The sequence below is a fragment of the Chelmon rostratus genome, chromosome 21 (assembly GCF_017976325.1).
Source record: "Chelmon rostratus isolate fCheRos1 chromosome 21, fCheRos1.pri, whole genome shotgun sequence".
Taxonomy (NCBI): Eukaryota; Metazoa; Chordata; class Actinopteri; order Chaetodontiformes; family Chaetodontidae; genus Chelmon; species Chelmon rostratus.
Genome location: NC_055678.1, coordinates 10,508,223 through 10,526,365, shown reverse-complemented (window position 1 = coordinate 10,526,365; position 18,143 = coordinate 10,508,223). Strand labels below are relative to the sequence as shown.

At 42.3% G+C, this 18,143-nt stretch overlaps 1 protein-coding gene across 1 annotated transcript in view; it reads right to left on the bottom strand.

Moving 5' to 3' along the window:
- Positions 1-18,143, bottom strand: part of atrnl1b (attractin-like 1b) — a 77,585-nt gene that overhangs the window by 45,481 nt on the left and 13,961 nt on the right. Inside the window, exons 15-20 of the mRNA XM_041962874.1 lie at positions 17,919-18,106; positions 16,509-16,722; positions 16,200-16,391; positions 11,616-11,849; positions 10,397-10,534; positions 7,822-7,915 (exon numbers count right to left, since the gene is read on the bottom strand). Of these exons, the coding sequence (XP_041818808.1) occupies positions 7,822-7,915; positions 10,397-10,534; positions 11,616-11,849; positions 16,200-16,391; positions 16,509-16,722; positions 17,919-18,106 (1,060 nt within the window). The remainder of the gene's footprint in view (positions 1-7,821; positions 7,916-10,396; positions 10,535-11,615; positions 11,850-16,199; positions 16,392-16,508; positions 16,723-17,918; positions 18,107-18,143) is intronic.

Below are 18,143 nucleotides of genomic sequence, written 5' to 3'. Positions count from 1 at the left end.
GGGAAATTTTGAGATTATAATGGGTGTGTATTGCGCGGAATGTTCGTGCTAGAGTGCGTGCTAGAGTGGCACAGAGTCTAAAAACGATCTGAAAATCTTCTCTTTTTCTCGTCGCTACGGCCACAAATTACACTCTACACGCATAATTTTGGGATCTTTTGTAGACAAACTTGTCCTCTTTCGTGTGATGTCCTCGAAAAAGCCGAGAGACTTACTGAATTTAAATAGTGAGACGTTTTGTGCAGCCAGCGCCCTCCTGTTCTCCCATTAAGTCCCATGTTAAAATTCAGAGCTGTTTTGTGAGCAAAGCAGAAATGCCTCCTGTCTTTAGATCGCCATAAAACGAAAAGTTGTTGTGTCAGGAATAAAACGAGGAGATGGTCGGACTCAGGAAGTTCTCGGGAGTCCGATGATCTATAGTACACTCTGATACGAGGTACGGTTCTCTCACCAGAGGATTTAGTTCAGGAGGTTCGCCGAACCCAAATCTCACTGCATACAATACAAACTCCTGTTCTCTGAGTCGCAGAGTCTTTTTAAGTCGACCATTTTGTCATTTTTCTAAAGAATATCTGGACATAAAACACACGTACATCTGGCCCAGACTTGTCCGCATCTCACAGTGTAATCGTTTTTTTGATAGCAGCTACGGTTTTGACACAATCGCAAGTTGTTCGGAAGAAACCGACAGCGAAAAAGCCGCTTTTCAGTTAACAGGTGTAACTGTCATTTACACACACACCGGTCAATAACCCACGCACACACATCTGCAGGACAACCAGCCTGAGAATGATTATCTTAACAAGCTCAGTCAAAACAAGGGCATTGTTTGAAAACAATCTCCGTCCAACAAACAGTTAAACTCAGCTTCACCAAGCGCTTTGCCAAAAAGGTTGAGACAGTAGTCACACAAACGCACACACAAGCAGGGCTAACCAACAGCTAAAAAGTGATTAAAAACAAGCACGTCAAAACTGAACAGGAACAGGTAAAAAGTGGGAGAGGTAGAGAGGTAATTATCAGCAGGTGGGGCAGAAGTTACACACGCACACAAACAAACACACACACACACACACATTCAGACACACATATACCAGACACATCTCCATGTAGGAGCTGGTTGGGCTGCTTGTGTAGTTCAAGCAGACACACACACACAAACAGACGAAGACACACACATACGCAGTCACACACAATGACAGATACATAAACACACACACACAGACAAATGCATAATGAAAACCCCATCCCCCCGCCCCCTTGTTAACGCCGTTAGCTCTATTAGCTCTGTTAGCACAGTTAGCTCTGTTAGCGTTAGAGCTGTTAGCTGTATTCGCGCTGTTAGCTCCGTTAGTGTTAGCTCTGTTAGCTCCGTTAGCATTAGCTCCATTCATGTTTATTGATTCAGTTCATTAATTCATGTTAACAGAGACATGAAGCAGAGGAGAGAAGCAGACACAGACAGCTGAGGTGATCAACAGAGACAGACAAGGAGAAAGCCACAGAAACACAGCTGGGACCAGTTCATTAATCAGGGACTGACCACCTCTGATATCTGCTGTTTTCTCAAATTGCAGCCTTTTTCAATTGTCCGCTGCTCTGCCATACTTTCTCCTAGAGACGTCATTCAAACTTTAAAACGTAGATAATTTTGTCGGCTCCAAATGACCCTCGGCACATTTTGATAAATCTTACGGTTTTCGAGCTATGACCATCGAAGGCCGACGTAAGACGCGAACAACTGCGATAAATTTCCCATAAGAAATGAATGGGGAAATTTCCTCAAATTTCAGCCTTTTTCAATTGTCCGCAGCTCGGCCATACTTTGTCCTAGAGACTTCATTCAAACTTTAAAACGTAGATAATTTTGTCGGCTCAAACACACCCCGTGTCCCTTTCAAAATTTCCCCCAAAATCTCACTGCATACAATACAAACTCCTGTTCTCTGAGTCGCAGAGTCTTTTTAAGTCGACCATTTTGTCATTTTTCTAAAGAATATCTGGACATAAAACACACGTACATCTGGCCCAGACTTGTCCGTATCTCACAGTGTAATCGTTTTTTTGATAGCAGCTACGGTTTTGACACAATCGCAAGTTGTTCGGAAGAAACCGACAGCGAAAAAGCCGCTTTTCAGTTAACAGGTGTAACTGTCATTTACACACACACCGGTCAATAACCCACGCACACACATCTGCAGGACAACAAGCCTGAGAGTGATTATCTTAACGAGCTCAGTCAAAACAAGGGCATTGTTTGAAAATAATCTCTGTCCAACAAGCAGTTAAACTCAGCTTCACAAAGCTCTTTGCCAAAGAGGTTGAGACAGTAGTCACACAAATGCAGAAGTTACACAGGCACACACACACACACACACACACATTCAGACACATATATACTATACACATCTCCATGTTGGAGCTGGTTTGGCTGCTTGTGTAGTTCAAGCAGACACACACACACACAAACAGACGAAGACACACACATACGCAGTCACACACAACGACAGATACATAAACACACACACACAGACAAATGCATAATGAAAACCCCATCCCCCCGCCCCTTGTTAACGCCGTTAGCTCTGTTAGCACAGTTAGCTCTGTTAGCGTTAGCGCCGTTAGCTCTATTCGTGCCGTTAGCTGTTAGCTCCGTTAGTGTTAGCTCCGTTAGTGTTAGCTCCGTTAGTGTTAGCTCTGTTAGCTCTGTTAGCATTAACTCCATTCATGCTTATTGATTCAGTTCATTAATTCATGTTAACAGAGACATGAAGCAGAGGACAGAAGCAGACACAGACAGCTGAGGTGATCAACAGAGACAGACAAGGAGAAAGCCACAGAAACAGACGAAGACACACACATACGCAGTCACACACAACGACAGATACATAAACACACACACACAGACAAATGCATAATGAAAACCCCATCCCCCCGCCCCCTTGTTAACGCCGCTAGCTCTATTAGCTCTGTTAGCACAGTTAGCTCTGGTTGCGTTAGCGCCGATAGCTCTATTCGCACTGTTAGCTGTTCGCTCCATTAGTGTTAGCTCTGTTAGCTCCGTTAGCATTAGCTCCATTCATGTTTATTGATTCAGTTCATTAATTCATGTTAACAGAGACATGAAGCAGAGGAGAGAAGCAGACACAGACAGCTGAGGTGATCAACAGAGACAGACAAGGAGAAAGCCACAGAAACACAGCTGAGAGCAATTCATTAATCAGGGACTGACTACCTCTGATATCTGCCGTTTTCTCACATTGCAGCCTTTTTCAATTGTCCGCTGCTTCGCCATAGTTTCTCCTAGAGACTTCATTCAAACTTTAAAACGTAGATAATTTTGTCGGCTCGAACGCACCCCGTGTCCCTTTCAAAATTTCCCAGGGGGAATTTTCTAGTTATTAGGGACACGGGGCAACGTCCCGAGTCACTGGCTCCTACAGCTATTTCATAGCTGCAGGAGCCAGTGACTCGGGGCGTAGCCCCGAGTCACTTATTACTATCCCGCGCGTTTCTTCTTCTTCTTCTTCTTATTATTTTTCATCTTCCTCCAAGTTTTCGTCCTCAAACTCGCCCCGCAGCTTTGAGAAAACCCTCGCAAATTATATATCAAAACGTGCGTATTGTTCGGGATCGGTGTGCTATTACTTTTCTCAAATTTATCGCAGTTTTTCGCGTCGTAAGACGCGAAAAACTGCGATAAATTTCCCATAAGAAATGAATGGGACCGGTGAAAAAAACAAGATTGAAATTGGAGTTTTTCAAACATCTGTAGCTCAGGCATACATTCACCGAGAGACTTCATTTCAACTTTAAAATGTAGACCCAAGTCTGGTCTATTGGTGTGTTCATCCACATTTTGATTGGTCCTATAGTTTTTGATCAGTCACTGTTCAATGACAGTGATCGTTTGGCGGGAAATTTTGAGATTATAATGGGTGTGTATTGCGCGGAATGTTCGTGCTAGAGTGCGTGCTAGAGTGGCACAGAGTCTAAAAACGATCTGAAAATCTTCTCTTTTTCTCGTCGCTACGGCCACAAATTACACTCTACACGCATAATTTTGGGCTCATTTTGTAGACAAACTTGTCCTCTTTCGTGTGATGTCCTCGAAAAAGCCGAGAGACTTACTGAATTTAAATAGTGAGACGTTTTGTGCAGCCAGCGCCCTCCTGTTCTCCCATTAAGTCCCATGTTAAAATTCAGAGCTGTTTTGTGAGCAAAGCAGAAATGCCTCCTGTCTTTAGATCGCCATAAAACGAAAAGTTGTTGTGTCAGGAATAAAACGAGGAGATGGCCGGACTCAGGAAGTTCTCGGGAGTCCGATGATCTATAGTACACTCTGATACGAGGTACGGTTCTCTCACCAGAGGATTTAGTTCAGGAGGTTCGCCGAACCCAAATCTCACTGCATACAATACAAACTCCTGTTCTCTGAGTCGCAGAGTCTTTTTAAGTCGACCATTTTGTCATTTTTCTAAAGAATATCTGGACATAAAACACACGTACATCTGGCCCAGACTTGTCCGCATCTCACAGTGTAATCGGTTTTTTGATAGCAGCTACGGTTTTGACACAATCGCAAGTTGTTCGGAAGAAACCGACAGCGAAAAAGCCGCTTTTCAAGGGAAGAGTTTAACAGGTGCAACTGTCATTTACACACACACCGGTCAATAACCCACGCACACACATCTGCAGGACAACAAGCCTGAGAATGATTATCTTAACGAGCTCAGTCAAAACAAGGGCATTGTTTGAAAACAATCTCCATCCAACAAACAGTTAAACTCAGCTTCACCAAGCGCTTTGCCAAAAAGGTTGAGACAGTAGTCACACAAACACACACACAAGCAGGGCTAACCAACAGCTAAAAAGTGATTAAAAACAAGCACGTCAAAACTGAACAGGAACAGGTAAAAAGTGGGAGAGGTAGAGAGGTAATTATCAGCAGGTGGGGCAGAAGTTACACACGCACACAAACAAACACACACACACACACACATTCAGACACACATATACCAGACACATCTCCATGTAGGAGCTGGTTGGGCTGCTTGTGTAGTTCAAGCAGACACACACACACAAACAGACGAAGACACACACATACGCAGTCACACACAACGACAGATACATAAACACACACACACAGACAAATGCATAATGAAAACCCCATCCCCCCGCCCCCTTGTTAACGCCGTTAGCTCTGTTAGCTCTGTTAGCACAGTTAGCTCTGTTAGCGCTAGCGCCGTTAGCTATATTCGCACCTTTAGCTGTTAGCTCAGTTAGTGTTAGCTCTGTTAGCTCCGTTAGCATTAGCTCCATTCATGTTTATTGATTCAGTTCATTAATTCATGTTAACAGAGACATGAAGCAGAGGAGAGAAGCAGACACAGACAGCTGAGGTGATCAACAGAGACAGACAAGGAGAAAGCCACAGAAACACAGCTGAGAGCAATTCATTAATCAGGGACTGACTGCCTCTGATATCTGCCGTTTTCTCAATTTGCAGCCTTTTTCAATTGTCCGCTGCTTCGCCATAGTTTCTCCTAGAGACTTCATTCAAACTTTAAAACGTAGATAATTTTGTCGGCTCCAAATGACCCTCGGCACATTTTGATATCTCTTACGGTTTTCGAGCTATGACCATCGAAGGCCGACGTAAGACGCAAACAACTGCGATAAATTTCCCATAAGAAATGAATGGGGAAATTTCCTCAAATTTCAGCCTTTTTCAATTGTCCGCTGCTCGGGCATACTTGGTCCTAGAGACTTCATTCAAACTTTAAAACGTAGATAATTTTGTCGGCTCGAACACACCCCGTGTCTCTTTCAAAATTTCCCAGAGGGAATTTTCTAGTTTTAAGTTAATCTACTTCTTTTTTATTACAAGTTGATGCTGTATGTTGTGCTTTATGTGTTTTTAATGTTCCTTGAAACTGTACTGCTGCTATCTTGGTCATTAAACCATGAAGGATAATAATAATGAAAACTCCCAATTAAATCTCATTTTAAGGGACTTTCGAGTTGTTCGAGTTATTTAAAGTGATTATAAAACAGTACATGGAGAACAATAAAGCTGTTACCAATATCAATATATATCAATAAAGCTATTTGAATTTGAATTTGAAAACCACAATTAAGGTTGAGATTCAAACCCAAAAGGTTAAAGGCATCCTGTGATGTTTCTTACGGTGAGTCGTGCTATGGAGTAATGTTTTTATTGGTGGGTCCCTGTTTGGTTTTGAATGATGTAAACAATCCAGGATTTAAAATATCTGCAAGAATCGTCTCGACAAACACATTCAACACATTTGTTCAGGCCTCAGGGAACTTTTGTTTGTTTGTAAGAAAGCTCCACAGGGCACCTTTAAGGGTGTAATGACAACTGTATGTGACTTTTGCTGACTAAAACCTTGTCATTGTATTCAGCGAGAAGATGTCTCAGTTGTATCAGTGTGACAAATATGGTGTGAAATGTGGGACTGTGAAATGTGTAACTGAACAAGTAGATGTGACAAAACCTGAACACAGGGAAAGTGGATACGTGATTTTGAGCCGAGCACACGGTGTCGGTAGATATCCGGAGGACATGTCATTTTAGAGAGGGAGAGAAAACACGTGTGTGGGTGTGCATGTGCGCTCGTGTTTGCCAGTGACCCCGCCATAACTCCTGCTGCATTAGGGGTATTAAAAACATCAGAGTCCTTTCTGCTTACAACTGTGAAAGCAGACAGTTAAGTGGAGATGGTCCTCCTACACCGGGGGAATCCAGCGCGTCAGCAGAAATCGTGCTGGAGGTGGAGTTTCTGGCCAATATAATGCCGACTGATGGTTCTCTGTTTTCACACCACCGAATCATTACAACATCTAAGCCTCCACATGAGAAGGAGCACGGCTGCACTTTGGCTATTATGTTTACTACACGAACTGTGCCCTCACAGTCTTTGAATATGATATTCATAGAATGAAAAGAGGATTACTGAGAGTCACACTGAGTCATAATTTCAAATCAATACCAAAGAAATGAATTGCTCCAACATGACAGGCAGAATTAATACAGGACTGATCCGCATAGAGAAAAAAACATAATCCAATATTTCTACAATATAAGGATCATTTTGTAAAAACTTACTATTTGGCTAAAAAAAAAAAAAAGAACATTTCTCTGGGTCTGGGTCTTACTATCCATTATGATGTATTGTCATTTGTTTCAACGCCATTTTATCAATCATTTTGTCTTATTACACTAAATCAAAAGCAAGGGGGCTCTCCAGGGTTGAGTTTTTAACTCTTAACAGAAGATCATAAATATGTTGGAATCACAGAACCAATATTCTGTTTTTTTGGTTTTTTTTCAGGCAAAATATCATAAACAGCAAATAACACACCCCCATCTGTATCTGTCTCACTTGTCAAAATGGGTTTCCCTTAAAATTGCACCGAGCGTTTCATCAGGGCTCCATCCCAAGTGATTACTGGCCCGGTGACAGGCAGCCCACAGACTCACTTTTGATTGACATTACCTTAAGTCAGTGAATTTCAGTAGGAGCATTGAGAGTGTTCCTCTCATTTGACCTCTGTCACAGATGTGAACTTTTGGAAACAGGGTGCAGAGATGCTGAACGGACTATAAACTGATGTTTCCTAACAAAATGCTACACCAGGAAATGCTGCAAAATTCAGTAATTTAAAACACTACAACCCTGCAGGGTAGTTCTGTTTTCTCATGATTGTAGGGGTGTGTGTGTGTGTGTGTGTGTGTGTGTGTGTGTGTGTGTGTGTGTGTGTGTGTGTGTGTAAGCATGTGTTCGGAGTACTCACAGCTGGCACTGGTCTCCTTTGATCCCTTTGGTGGTGCAGAAGCACTTGCCAGTTAACACCTGGCACACACTTGCATGACCATTACACTTACAGGCTGGAAGGAGCAACAAAACACAGATGGAGAAGAAGATGGGGCAGAGGGAGAGGGAGAGAGTAACAGGAGACATTATAGATTAAACAAAGCTGGAAACGTGGATAAAGTGAGGGTTTGGCTTGTATGTACTTCGTATAGTTAGGGATTTCCAACCTCAGTTTAAATTTTTGTGTTTGGGATCTCCTGAGGGCACAATAAAGCTGACAACTCTGCATCATAACAACAGTTGTTTTTCTCCACTTTTAAGGACTGGGCTAACAGTTCCCCATTGCTCGCAGTGTTTGTGCTAAGCTAGGCTATCTCTCCTGCTGTACAGAACACTCCGAGATGAAATTGCTATCGATCTGGGTAAGATGGTAAACAAGTGTATTTCCCAAAAGATTGGCTGAACTTCACAGATCTGATACATGATGGAGAAAAATATGCCCACCCCATCCCCCTTTAGCTTTAGATGGGACATAACAATACCTGCTAGGCATGTGTGCGTGGAATACTAACAGTGCAGCAACAGAAGTGTGAAAGATGAGTGAATTGGTTGCCGAGGTGCTTCTAGTGTGGCAGTCTTTCAGGTTGATTTTGCAGGACAAAAAAAAAAAAAAAAAAACTCGACCTATTTCTTTCACTTGACTAAGCTTTAAAACACTGAGAAGGGGTATTACAGAGGGGTCAGTTGACACCGTTTTCCCTTCCAATGTTAGACCTTCTTCTTAGCACATTTCCCAAGACGGCACATATGAATATTTCAGGAGACAGGGCTGCTTTTAGCACTTGCTCCTATACTTCCTATTACTGACAGCCACTGATACAGGCATTTAATTGTACGAACCTGATTCCAAAACAGTTAGGACGCTGTGTGAAACATAAATAAAACAGGATGTGATCATTGGCCAATTCTTTCTGACATTCACTCAATAAGAAACAGCACAAAGACAATATATTTAATGTCTGACCTCATCAACTTCCTTGATTTTTGTAAATATCTGCTTATTCTGAATTTGATGCAGCAACACGTTTCACGCAAGTTGGGACAGGAGCAACAAAAGACTGGGAAAGTTGTGGAATGCCCCATAAACACCTGTTTGGAACATTCCACAGGTGCACATGATTGCATAAAGGATATTACCACATGGGCTCGGGAACATGTTGCAAAGCTGTTGTCCGTAAACACAGTTCATTTTCCAAAAGATCTTATTCTGATTTTAGGTTGATTTTGCATTTATTTAGTATTTATGTCTTTTTTTAAATCGTGGGTTGGGGTTGGGGGTCTGCCTAACTGCGCATAAAACAAACACTGACTATGCAGTGGCTCCCCTGTCTTCACATTAATGCTTGGGTGTATCTGCATGTAGTAACAGCACATAATGATTTTGAGTCATTTGGTCCTCAGGGTCCAAAAGAATAAGAAGACTATTCCCTTCACGTATGCTCACCCGTGCAGTTTCACTTTACAGGTTACAGTTTTATCTTATGTATTAACAGATGGTATCTGAGACTGTAAAGCTCCCAGGCGTGTGTGCATGTGTGTGTGTGTGTGTGTGTGTATTCAACAATAGCTTCCATGTAATTTCTCAGGAATGCTAGTCATGTCTCATAAGGGACGTGTTCGGGTAAACGTCCTCTTGACAATGAAGCTGTTCTACCGGCCTTCAGACGATCTCTGATGTATTTAATGAAAAGACTTATCACATACAGTCACTTTTTTCTTCGGTTAAATATCCATTCCTATGCTGTGGCAGTGTTTCACAAGGCTAAACAGTCCTGTATGTATGTGTCTGTGTGTATTGTATATCCCCTCACCTAAAATCGAGACATATGATGTATATGCATTTCTATTTTCAACAAAGCAGTGTTTGAACGTGTGGAAAAACCACAGTAACACAAGAAGTCGGTATCTGACCTTCAGCTTCACCTGCAGTTCCTACAGTGCACCACCTCTGCTCTACACTCAATCCAATGTCAGGAAAACACAGTTAATCTTGACGTTTTACTCTCACTAAAGAGAGAGCTGAGGGAGAAAAAATAAAGCAGCAGAGACCAGACGTCTGCTTTGCCTTCAGCTGCTTTTCTGTCAACACTTCGTGAAACCAACATATGGAGTAATATTTCCATTAATCAAACAGGGCAGACAAATTGTCACCAATTCTAATCAATACACAATAGTGCCCTCTGTTGGTTATGAAGCTGCATTACTGAATGCTTGTCACACAACATACTAATTAGGATTCAGTAAGGGCTCTTCTAAAATTGTAATTACCATTTACACACAGTCTAGTCCAAATAAATAAAGACGCCATTTGTGCTGCATTTGTTTAAACTTAATGTTGATCAGTTGTTAACTGAAATGAAATGTATACAGATGATTTAGAGAAGATTAAGGGGGGGTTAAGGTTAAACTGCATCAGCCACCATAGTGATAACATGTAAAGCCGTTGAGGCTTATGTGTGCAGTGGGACTCATTTCTGTGGCGGTGCGGCACTCACCCTGACATTTGCCGCCATTGGTCGGGTCTCCGTGGTAACCAGGCATGCAGGTCTGGCAGTGGGGACCAGTGGTGAGGTTACGGCACTGTTCGCACACGCTGCCGTTCACGCACGTGCTGTGGCCATTACACTGGCATGCTGCAAGAGAAGCCAGGAGATGTTATGGATTAATGCAACTGTTCTTTTAGTAAACGAATATGAAATTTCAGATCTGGACAAATTGTGCAAATCATGGCTTCAACAGGTGCTTTATCCCTATTGTGAGTTATACTGGGGGGGGCAGATCATGCTAAACAAGGTGAGACTAACATTTCATTTTAATGATTTGGGAAAAGAAGGGTGAGTTTCTGCAAACATGTTCACAGTCACAATTTCCATCTGTCTGTAAATCAGTTCTACAGAGTCATTTCTGAATAGTTTCTATCTAAGCCACACAATCATTTTGATCATCCTGCCTGTAGCTGGTAAACAACAAGGTTTTTTGACACCAGCCAAACAATAGTTACACCTAGAGTTGTTATATAATTGCTTCCCTGAAAAGCAATAGAGCCAATGGAGCTGTCAGCAGCTTGTGTTTGTCAAATTAATTATTTAGTCAGACTTGCCTTTTAAACATTTTTAAAGGCTGCAACTTTTAATGAACCACCTGTACAACTGTTCAAAGTGTCTTATTTGAAAAACAAATTGGGCATTAGATGAGGAGGTAAAACTAAAAATAAGAAGTGTTTATTTCATGTAAGATATATGCACGAATCAACCTTGTTTGTGTGATCTGGATTGCATTAATTATTTCCACCTTTGAGGTTAGTTATCACTGAAATTTGCATGGTGACAGGGCAGTCGCTTCAATTCAGTGCTTCAGTGCACATGAAGCTGTGAAACAAGAAGGTTTAAACCCATAATAAGGCAAAATATCACCCAAGCTGATATGCTGATACCACTGAGCACGCCTCTACTGTAGCATTGAGTATATTATCATCTTTCATGATGTGGATGCATGGACTCAGGCTTGATGAAAGCATTCAATGGCGCAATAGAATAAGGTTGCATAGAGTCAGCAGGGAGGGATTTGTTGCATAGGGAAGCTGTAACAGGAATCCTTGATAAGAACATCCTTTTTAAACACCATTACAATATGCCAGTTGATAAGGAATAACAACCTCACTCATGACAGATAATCTGAAATTTCAGTAAGACGGATAGGAAGTGGATCCCTTACCAGGGCAGTGAACGAAGGCCCACTCGTAGCCCTTGTCTTTGGGGCAACTGCCCGGCTCCAGGCTCATTTCCTGGGACTGGCCCTGCTGGCCCTGCTTCGCCGGTCTCTTCATTGGGCCCCGGTAAGAGCCCTCCATGCACAGGCCCTTCCCCGTGCTGCTGGGATCTCCACACCAGCCACACTCAGGCTGCTCCAAGCATTGGGAACATGTCCGCAGGCCTGAGCAGTTCTGAGCTATAAAAAGAAGAGAAGAAGGGTGAGAGACTTGTGTTGTATTGCTCACCAGTGTCATATTGGAAGCTATCAATGCTGTTGCACTCCTTTGCCGCATTTCAAAGTCATTTAAACTCAGACTCTACCTTAACTACTTGTTTATATTCCTTTGATACCAACATTTGTCCATGTCTTTAGATTTGAACATATATTTACCAGAGCTGTCGCCTTGGAACAAACAGCAGCATGCAAAATGTAATCAACTGCAAAACACTACAAACAACAAGGCCCAGCGCTGCTGCAAACACAAATCCTGAAGGATTTTATTTTGTAGGGTGTCAGCCTCTTGACCGGACAACTTCAGTCATTTCTTAGCCTTTAACAAGACCTGTAGATTAACGCTCAGCATCCCACAACCCAGCGGTTGGTTTGAAAGGCATGTTTTCCTTAAGTAGAAAATTCCAAAATTACATTACATTACATTATTCCTGGCGGTCATTGGATGAATCATGTGCAACGAACACTCCCGTCAGGAAAAATAACCAAATCTAACCTGAACTCGCAATATTTCATCAAGACACTTCATTCTACGGGTCTCACTTGAAATTTTGCCAAGAATGAACCGTCAGCATGAGCCAGATCCTGTGAAAAACCATGAAATTCTGCTTTCTTCAGAGCAACTGGGAATTCAGGTGAGAAAAATTTAGTGAAAAGTCAACTGAACTGCAGGCTGCAGCAGAGAAGAGAGGGTGAAAACTCCTAAAGAAACTTCTAATAATTATGTATAAAATGCAACCCCCCTGCCCCCTTTTGTTTTAATTTTGTATGATTTATGTCATCAAAACTGTGTTATACTCCAGAAAAAGCATCCGTTCTCCCTACTTGTAGCTGTGATTGTGCCATTTCAATAGATGTGCAGGACTTAGATATTGTAAAGATAAACAAGCTCACAGCAAGTTAAAATGTGGCATGAGCAAAAAACACCCAGAAGCTTCATGGGAGTTCAGAGGGTTAAAGAGCAATAATGTGCCTATAACTGGTTATTTAGTGAGTGTGAGGACAACGGATGTGAGAGTAGATGAGAAGAAAGTGCTGAGCATTAGACAGCTGATTGAGAGGGGGAAAAGCCATCGAATGAGACAGAAAATGTGTCTGCAAACCAAGGCCAGAGAAAAGTTTATGATTTGAGCAAAGTTCAGTGAAAGGCTTAAATGTGATGCTCAGAACTCAGAAACCCAAGGGAGCGATGCAGTTCTGTCAGTTGGGGGACGAACTTTTAGGCCACTAAATTGCTTGACAAGTTTCTGCGTCGCCACTTGTCTGCCAGGCAGACACTTGGAGGGTGGGAAATGCCACTACTATTTTAAGGAGACAAACACTGAGTGCTTTTACCTCAGTTTATGTCAAACAAATCTCCAGCCATTCTGCTAATGGATGTGAAACCATGACAACGCAAGGGCAATCAGTAAGCAAGGCCATTTAAGTTTGTTTTGACGACAGGACATAAATGGCAGATTTCTCAGCAACATCACATTCTGAAGCAGCTGGATGAAGAGTTTTGAGACAACAAAGCATATTGAAATACAAAATCCACCGTAAAAACAAAATCCGCATGTTTCACGTTGACAATTAAATCAATATGTGTGAGCATGAACAACTGAATCTGATGCCTGGAGCTGTTATATGAATTGGATGGTGATTGTGAGTGGGTCTCTACAGCAAAACCAGTCTCGCCTCATCCAGTGCTGTTACCAGCCGAGCAAATACAACCTGGATTCCTGTAATCAGATTTTATACAATCACTTTATTGTTTACATCCACTTTGCTGCTGTCCTGTGCTTATATACATCCACTTAAAGTTGTTTCTGCAGGCAGTTTCGCTGCTTACAGTGACAGAGACACTACAAAGATGACTGATCAAAATGACAACCTCACCACTTCAATATCTGTGAGAAGTGTCATTAAAATTGGAATTTCTGTGTCTTGACCTGTCTTTTAGTGCACCCCTGCAATCAGCTGATGACAAACGTTGCTTTATAATCAACAAGTATCCCTGCGAGTATGTGGACTTGTTGATAAATATGCAAAGAATTTAACATTAAAACATCAGTCGTAATTTCTCCCAATTTAAGAAATGTTAGAACTAATGTCTTTTGCACAGAGGATGCAATGAAGCCACAACCTCTCAAAACAAAGAATACTTGTGAATACTGTAATGGCAGAAATGCACATTGATTATTTTCCAGTGCATGTTAATGGCTTAATTTGCTATAAAAACTCCATAAAAAAAACAATAATCACCTAATAACGAGCAGCTGCTCTCATTTTAACAGCTGTCTCTAGGCAGGGGTTGCAGCTAATTACCATTTTCATAATCAGTTAATCTGCAGATTATTTTCTCAATTAATCTATTAATCTTCTTTTCATTCATATTTGGTTTGATATTTGATTATAGAAAAACTGCTGGTCTGATTTTAGTGGAAGGGTGTAGCATGGGCCAGGGAAAAACCCATTCATTTTGGAGTGGGATCCAGATCACAAGATGGATACACAAATTCTTTTTCACTTCTGTTAGCATCGCCAGATTAGGCATTGGGCCCTGGCAGAATAAATTCCATACATCTTAAATCCAGGAGATGGTCATGAAGTTTAATAGTGACAAAACATAGCGCGTTGTAGAAATATGATGACGCTACATCACAGTCCACATTCACCGGTAATAACAATCCTTTAGGGTATCCGACTCATGTAGTTGTTCAAACATCATACAGAAAGCATGGCTAAAATCATTGAATTGTTTCAGCTCTACTCACCAACTGTACATCCAGTAACCTTCAGCACATGCAGGGGACTAAAAGTGATGTAGGGAACGTACCGGCTAGTCCTAATATAAAGATCAAATCAAGGACCAAGGAAAACGCTATGAGGAAAAAGGGGGAGACAACTCGACCTTGCGTGTTTAAAATGCCGTCTGAACTAAATGAATCTTGATGGAATAGAAATAGAATAGACAGGAAAGCAAAATCAGATTTTTCTTTTAATGCACCCCGCAACAGAAGACAAACGTTGCTTTAAATCATGAAAAAACATGAAAGGTGGAACTCTGTAGAGCTGCTGGTGAAGGCCATAAATAAAGAGCTCTTCCCCATAGCAAGGCAACAAACGACCAACTATTAGCAAATCACATTTAGTAACTACTGCGAAATGAAACAATTCTCTGGTGAGAGCAACAAATACAACCCAGTCTGTCCTTTCAAAGTCCCCCTGCAGGCAATGATACTCCTGAATATTTTATCCTTGGTTTGTGGCTTTAAGTGCATTTATGCAGTGTACTCGCCATAGAGCACGCTCCTCCCCGCACTGAAAATGAGGAGGAAAGAAGTAAAGAAGGTGAGATAATTCGATACTTAAGTGCTCATTGGAACTTTGAGAGTGAAGGAGCAGAACAAACAGAAAGAGAAGAAAAGTCAGACAGAATTTATGGGACGCCCTTCGCTGTCCTTCACATTGAAAGGGCCTAATTCCTCAAGACAAATATCCAGAGTGCACAGAAACGTCTCTGGGTTACCTAACGCCAGCTGACACAAATGAATTTGAGACTGTACCCTTCAGCTCGCTAAATTTGTTACTCGCCAAATTGATGTGAGGTGTTTTTACGATCTGACACAACTATGGGTATAATCTATACATCACGCGGTGCAGTGGCACCAACCTGAACAACTACACTGACCTTCAGAGGAAGGAGCTCTCTGATATTAACAGGGTACCTCTGTCCACTACTTCTTTAATTTAGTTTTGGACATGATAATAAATATGAATAACAAAGGAAGCACTTGTGTTTTGGTGTTGCAAGATATTGTTTCATGTTTGAATCTTAGCCTTTTATCCTGTCTATCCAACCCTAACTCCCCCCCGAAAGTGTACAGAGGGACACTCACATTACTACACTGTATGTACAGCCATTCCCATTATGCTCTGTTCTCATTCACACAGTGACGGTATTTGTAGGCATCTCTGAAACTGTTCCTTGATGCCGTGTGACTGTCTTTAAACAACTTAAAGCCAGCTAATTGTAAAGAGTCCATCTGCAGCACAGTCAACAGGGAAATCTACCAGTTTGGGGCAAATATATGCGAGGGTAATTGGCCATTACAACCCAAAAACAGCTTCCAAAGCCAATCACAGGCAACTAATGCCATTCTCCCATTGACACAAACACCTTCAACTTCAAGCTGTTTTCCTCCCTTTACCTCCTTTCTCTCAGTGATGAATATTGACCGCTTACAGAAGCCGATCTGGGAAGGCTTATTGCCGGCCACCTTAATGCCAGATTACACACTCCCTAGATTAAGTTTGGTAAAAGGCACTTACCCACACAATCTCCAGTCTGCCACTCCAGACACTGGCCGTAGGGGAAAGAGATGACATAGGCAGTGGAGTCCACACAGCGCTGCGCACTGCCGCACCACATGCACTCCATGGCTTGGCTGGTGCAGTTGGCACAGTTGGTGTGCAGCGAGCAAGGCTTCTTACAGGATGAACGGGAACTCTGATTGGGGTTTCCTGGACCGGAAGGGAAGGATAGTTACTCTTTTTCAAAATCACACTGCAATTGCTGTGTAATGTTAAATTTTTTGCCAAGCAGATGAAGTGTATAGCATTCCTGTGCGTGCGTCTCACCTGTGGCTTTTTCACAGATGAGCCCGTGGGCAGTGGCAGTGCACGGATTGGCTCGAAGACCGGACACCTGAGGCTCCTCCAGGTAGGCACAGAAACCAGAGTCACTGGGCTCTCCAGGAAGCCAGCGCAGGCTGCTGTTGGTGAAGGGGGACATGTCCTCCCAACCCCAGTATGACACGTTGATTTTCCTCAGGCCCACCCAGGGAGACAGCCGCTGGGGAGACAAGGCAAAAGGCCACTGGGTATTCAAACGTAAGATAAAACTGCCTCTCTTTCTGCTCCATCATGCTATTTAAGAAAAGAATGGCTCCTACATTCACACCTGGGAACCAAGAAAGCTATTAAAAAGTCTAGTGAAAATAATTTCACAGATATAATTACTGATTTGCCTTCAGGATTAAACTTTTAATGTAGTGGGGAAAATGACGGGAATGGCGCGTCAAGGTTGTGTTTGGAACAAACAGGCAAGTTTCAACCTAGCAGACTGACAACAAATGATATCCTAATGAATACAGCAGGCATGACCACACTGAATCCATCACAAGGCTTCACAATTTTCTTTCAGTGCGCCAGGGATATGTAGCTGTGGCGAGACGAGAAGGTGAGTGTTTGCCCAAAGGCGCATTTCATCATTTCCATTAAAGATGAAGAGGCTTGAATTACGATGCTGCTTGGACTATGAACAAATCAGAATTTATGACTGACATTGAGCTGTTCTCAACTGTATTCCTGGGCAGACTGGACTTAGTCGCTTTGAAAATTTGAACTAATTTTGAATTTGCATTATCACAACTTTCCCTTTATGTGTTGACATATATTGAGTCAGTCAATGTCCTTGCTACTATAGGTATTTTCTATTGAGAGCTAGTCATGTGGCCTTGGTTTGTTGTATAAAGCAGAGAGAATAAACTGTGTGACAGTCCTACAAAGGATAAAGTGTGATTATCAAAGTCTGATTCATCAGGTGCAGTATCTGCAGAAAGCCTGGCATTGTTGTCTACTTGAACCTGCATCATAGTCAGAAACAAACCGTTCAGCTTGTGGCACTGCCAAGTGGAAACCAATTTGATGAAAAATGGTTGTAAGACACTAATTCCAGAAGCTAAAATGAGGGCTGCAATCAGGCAGAAAACAGAGCGGCACACAAACACAAAACTGATCAGGAGACAATCATCTCTGAATGCATAAGTCATCAGCTACTGACAGGCTCGACGAACAGATAACCGGTCCCTGCTCTCTTTTATTAGCCAAACACCAGGTTGCAAGCTGCAAACACAATCACTCAGCTTCTGAGGATGCCGTTGGTATATAGTACTTACTGCAGGCATGACCCACAATAATACATGATGTATAGTCTATACTTCATTCTCAAAGTCTTGCAGTTCCAGCAGTTTTGCTCATTACGTTTACCTTGTCTTGTTGCTGGAGCTTCTTCAGCTCCTCAAGCACAAAGTCCACTTGTTTGGAGGTGGTGAGTGAGGCGATGTTTCCGTTGAGGTTCTTGCAGTAGTGTTGGGCGTTGTCGTAGCTCTCGCGGCTGGAGTTGATCCTCAGACAGGCCTCCCCCACCTGGCTCCATCCCTCACTGCACTGCTGGGCTGGAGTATGGTGGGAAGATGTGTGGGCCAAGACATT